Genomic DNA, 4,370 nt, shown 5'->3' on the forward strand with positions numbered 1-4,370 from the left:
CAATTCTGGATGCAATCTGAAAACAATCTGCTCTCTTCCTGCACGCTTTGTGTGTGATTTTTTGGGGCAAAAAAAATAATGATGTGAGGGACCGATCCGACGGCTGGGAAACAACGCAATCGGCGCACGGGATGCGACCGACCGGGGGGCTGGCGTCGGTAGACCGCCGGCTAGCACCGCCCTTGGGCAAATCCCAGAGACAGCGCTGGCCTCGGACGCAAGCCTTTCTCCTCTTCTGGCGATTAGGGTTGTCCCCTGCGCCGCCGGCCAGCTGCTGGCACCGGCGCGGTACGGCGGTACCTCCCCCCCGCCCCTCCCCGCCCCCACATACACCTCCGTCGCCAGAGCCTGTCCGCTCCGCCGCCACCCCTCATCCTGAGGACTTCCTACTAGCCGCCTTGCCGCCGCCGGCAAGAAAGCCCGGGGACCACCACCTCTTCGCGACGAGGCCACTGTCTCCGCATCGTCTACTGCTTCGCTACTGCTACCGCCTCTCTGTCATCTGCTTCAGCGGCTGCAGGTTTGATGCTCCAGCCTTTCTAGTTGATTTCTTGTTGATGAACTGTATATGCAGTTCTTGGTATCTTAGAAATTTGGTGTACTTTGTGGCTTGATGCTTTCTTTTGAACTACTTCCTCTGTTCCTAAATATAAGTCTTTTTAGAAATTTCAATGCGGACTACATACCGATGTATATAGACGTACTTTAGAGTGTTGATTCATTCATTTTGCTCCGTATGTAGTCCATAGAGGAATGTCTAGAAAGACTTATATTTAGGAAGCGCGCAGATCCTCTGATTTGAGTCACCAAAGCATCTGCTTGTATTGGGTGGTTTCATTAGTGCCTTGTCAGATACCAGTGTAAACTGAACACAAGCCCATAAGTTTACCTGGAAGCCAAGCGGGGCCTTCATCGGAAATTTATTTACCTCACGAATTGTTCTGTGTGCATCTAGATCCGCCCTGGCATCATGTCTTCAGAGGAGCTCACAACAAGCTTGTCAAATTTGGCGGTGGCTTCGCAGGCCCCGATGGCCAGCCAAATCGGTTCTTCAGGTGATCTGTCTTCTGAAGGTGGGGCGCAGGTCACTTGTTTCAGTGAGGACCTGCACGACGTCACGCTCCATTTCCAGATCATAAGGTTCTCTAAACAGGTAACCACAAGTTTCACTTGTAACTTATTGCCAAAATACTCACAACTCACAAGGTTTTGGGGTTTCCAAGCAAACTGAAGTCGCGTAAGTTCTGAAATGTGAACAACATTTGGTTGGTGACTCCCGTCTACTCCCTCCGTTCCAAAATAGATGACTCAACTTTGTACTAAAGTTAGTATAAAGTTGAGTCATTTATTTTGGAACGGAGGGAGTACAATTTTAGAGCTGTTTGTGTCGTGCCGACTAAAACTTTCATTGTTTGTGTCGAGCTCTGGTAAAACTTATCTAATTGAGACATTGTTTGGTTTGTGTCCCTAGTTCCTCACTTCTGGATTTGGGCATTGGACCAAAATTTGCATCAAAATGTAACTCAAGCAAAGACATTGGAGTAGAAATCTTACCTACGAGACTGGGGGTGGGGGGTCTTGCAAGGCTGTGTTTCTTGGGACGCAGTTTTCAGACAGTCTATCGAGGTGGCGAAGAAAAACAAAACATGTCATAAGCAGTGGAAGAGATGTTCTACTAGATATGCGATTCAGTTAGTTCATGTCATGGAGAAAAATCATATCATTTGTAAAGCTGCCAAAGGAAGATGTTCTAGCAGTTGTCCATGTTCAGTTTCAGTTAGTAAAATAAGTAAATTTTTAACATGAAGCTAAACTTGCCTTGAGCATTTGTTTTAACATGATTACATGAAGTATGCAAGTGTATGCGTTTGTTAGCATCCCCGTGTGAGTTAAGCTTGATTCATTTCTACACAAACTTGGAATATGGGTAAGCCATATTTTGGATGAGTATTTTTCTTTGAATCATATACTCCTCCGTCCGGAAATACTCGTTGGAGAAATGCATAAAAATGGATGTATCTAGAACTAAAATCCGTCTAGATGCATCCGTTCCTCCGACAAGTATTTCGGGACGGAGGGACTACATATTTATCCACAATGTGGTATGATCTCCATTCTGCTCTTTGTCAAACATTCATGTGGTATCTGTTTTAAGCCCCTCTTTATTATTTTTTCATGCAGATCTATGCATGGATAGGATGCAACAACTCAGCAAGGTTTGGCCATTTATATGCTGCTGCAACCACTAGGCTGGTAACATGCAATCAATATAACCTTAAGAACTGGTGTATATTTATTTCTATTAAGACTGATCGCTGTACCATCATGGCCGTTGCAGGGTGATGGAGTGAGTGTCACATCTGTACTTGGAGGAACATCTGATAACACTGGATCAAGCATGGCCCGCCGCTTAGGTACTTCAATTTCTGCTGCAATTGACCCACCTTTCATCATATTGGTATGAAAAACAGCAAGCTCATGTCACCTCATATTTCAGTGCTGAAGACAGGTCTAAATGTAATTTTAGCATGTAACATTCCGAAAGACAGCCCCATGCTTGAGGTACTAACTGGAACATCTTTGTGTTAGAATTGCCAAGTTTCTGTATCTGATGGGAACACTGTTTTCAGGCTGCTGCAGAGAGGAAACTTGTAGAGAAGCTGAGAAGTTTAGGCTATATCAAATCTAAAACAGGAGAGGCTAGCGCTTCCATAACTCCTTGATCCAGAACACGCTGATGGATACTTGTGAACTATCAAGTCAATCGTAGAGAAAGTCACTATTCTTAACGTGTTTGAAACATTTTGAATGGTTATGAAAGCTCAGCGGGGGCTTACTGAGTGTAAGCATGATGATCTGAATTTTTTGTGCGTGACTGTGAACTGCTTCATGTTCACTGAATTATCAAACATGTGGCAAGTATCACATCTGGCATGTTTTACACGACTGCATCTTCAGAGGTTGTGCGCCATCTACTCTTTCAGTGTCTCACGTGTGGAACCCTAAATTGAGGTATTTGTTGCTCACAGAAATGAACTTTGCCGGTCTTGTTTGAGCCGTGCCTTTATTGAATCGGCAATGTTTCTAAAAATTCTTGATTAATTTCTTCAGTATGTTGTGCTATCTGTCTTAAGTATCTCTGTTATTTGATTTTCACTGTAATTGCCGCCAACCTCGGAGGCCTCAGTTTTATTAAGGGGATCACGAGTGTATTTTGATGCAATATCCTCGCTTTTTGCCCTATACACATTATGCTTTAGAAGAAGAGCTTAACATGGATATGTAAGTCAGGTGTGCTAATCCTATATAGTGGAGTGTGCTATTAGGCAGAAATTAATGTTCTATTCTTTCCTGCAACACATTGAAGTTTTAGCCAACACAGCAAATCTCAATGAACCTGAACTCCTCTTACTACCTTTTAAGACGGGATATGTGAACTATAGTTATTGTAATAAGTCATCTTTTCGTTGATAGCGAACTATAGTTGTTGTAATAAGTCATCTTTTAGTTTGTTGGCCAGCTTCCTGACTATGTTGTCAGTAAGCTTGTAGATGATATAAATGTGTTTTGATCTTAATAAAGCTAGCCATGGTGGCCTTCCGTAAAACAATAGACGGGGAATAAGCATACATGGGCTGCTGCGTGCTGCTGCTTTTATTTTTTGAGTGATGAAAACACTTTATCAGCTTAAAATGTTTTCATGAATACAAATAATCTCTAGCCTATCAAGCAGCTGACATCTAATGTAGTACTCCCTCCGTTCGGAATTACTTGTCACAGAAATCGATGTATCTAGACGTATTTTAGTTCTAGATACATCCATTTTCGAGACATGTAATTCCGGAATTACTTGTCACAGAAATCGATGTATCTAGACGTATTTTAGTTCTAGATACATTCATTTTCGAGACATGTAATTCCGAACGGAGGGAGTACCTGCCTTGGCTAGATTATGCTATATTCAGACTGGGCACCTGCGCCGTGATGCTGCTCCACAGCAACGGCTGCGGCCTCTCCTACCTTGCTCCCGGCGCCACGTCCTGGACCACGCTGCGCTCTCCGCGGGGCATGCCGCACAAGTACCTGGACGTCATCCTCCACACAGGGGCGCCTTCTACACGATCAGCTGCCACGCCGAGCTGAATGCCTGGGTGCCGGACGGCCACGGCGGCCTGAGGACGAGGCGGCTCACGAACCCGCTGCCGGAGAAGGTGTGGGCCGTCCTCACCGAGTCCATGTCTCGCGATGGCATTCTCATGGTGACTAGCACGGAAACGCGGGAAAACAGCTACAAGTACCACGTGGATAACTACTGGCGACGAGAGTACGAGGTGCACCGCTGCGTGGAGAGCAAGCGTATGTGGCTTCCA

At 45.0% G+C, this 4,370-nt stretch overlaps 1 protein-coding gene across 2 annotated transcripts; it reads left to right on the forward strand.

The window, feature by feature from the left end:
• The first annotated feature begins 227 nt into the window (after nucleotides 1-227).
• Nucleotides 228-2,941, forward strand: LOC123116670 (proteasome assembly chaperone 4). Of its 2 annotated transcripts, none has more exons than XM_044537604.1 (6): nucleotides 228-520; nucleotides 1,025-1,153; nucleotides 2,182-2,253; nucleotides 2,339-2,414; nucleotides 2,498-2,562; nucleotides 2,631-2,941. In XM_044537604.1, exons 2-6 carry the CDS (start codon nucleotides 1,031-1,033, stop codon nucleotides 2,721-2,723), a joined length of 429 nt encoding a protein of 142 aa, XP_044393539.1. In that variant the 5' UTR covers nucleotides 228-520; nucleotides 1,025-1,030; the 3' UTR covers nucleotides 2,724-2,941. The 2 variants fall into 2 exon arrangements, with proteins under 2 accessions (XP_044393539.1, XP_044393538.1); XM_044537603.1 differs by having other exon boundaries at nucleotides 233-520; nucleotides 956-1,153.
• Nucleotides 2,942-4,370: the final 1,429 nt, after the last annotated feature.

Source organism: Triticum aestivum, chromosome 5B, assembly GCF_018294505.1.
Source record: "Triticum aestivum cultivar Chinese Spring chromosome 5B, IWGSC CS RefSeq v2.1, whole genome shotgun sequence".
Lineage (NCBI taxonomy): Eukaryota > Viridiplantae > Streptophyta > Magnoliopsida > Poales > Poaceae > Triticum > Triticum aestivum.

Coding starts and splice junctions, on each gene's coding strand:
- LOC123116670 (XM_044537603.1), top strand. CDS start 971: ATGTCTTCAGAGGAGCTCACAACAAGCTTGTCAAATTTGGCGGTGGCT. Junction 2,415..2,497: donor AAGCATGGCCCGCCGCTTAG/GTACTTCAATTT, acceptor CTCATATTTCAG/TGCTGAAGACAGGTCTAAAT. Junction 2,563..2,630: donor AAGACAGCCCCATGCTTGAG/GTACTAACTGGA, acceptor CACTGTTTTCAG/GCTGCTGCAGAGAGGAAACT.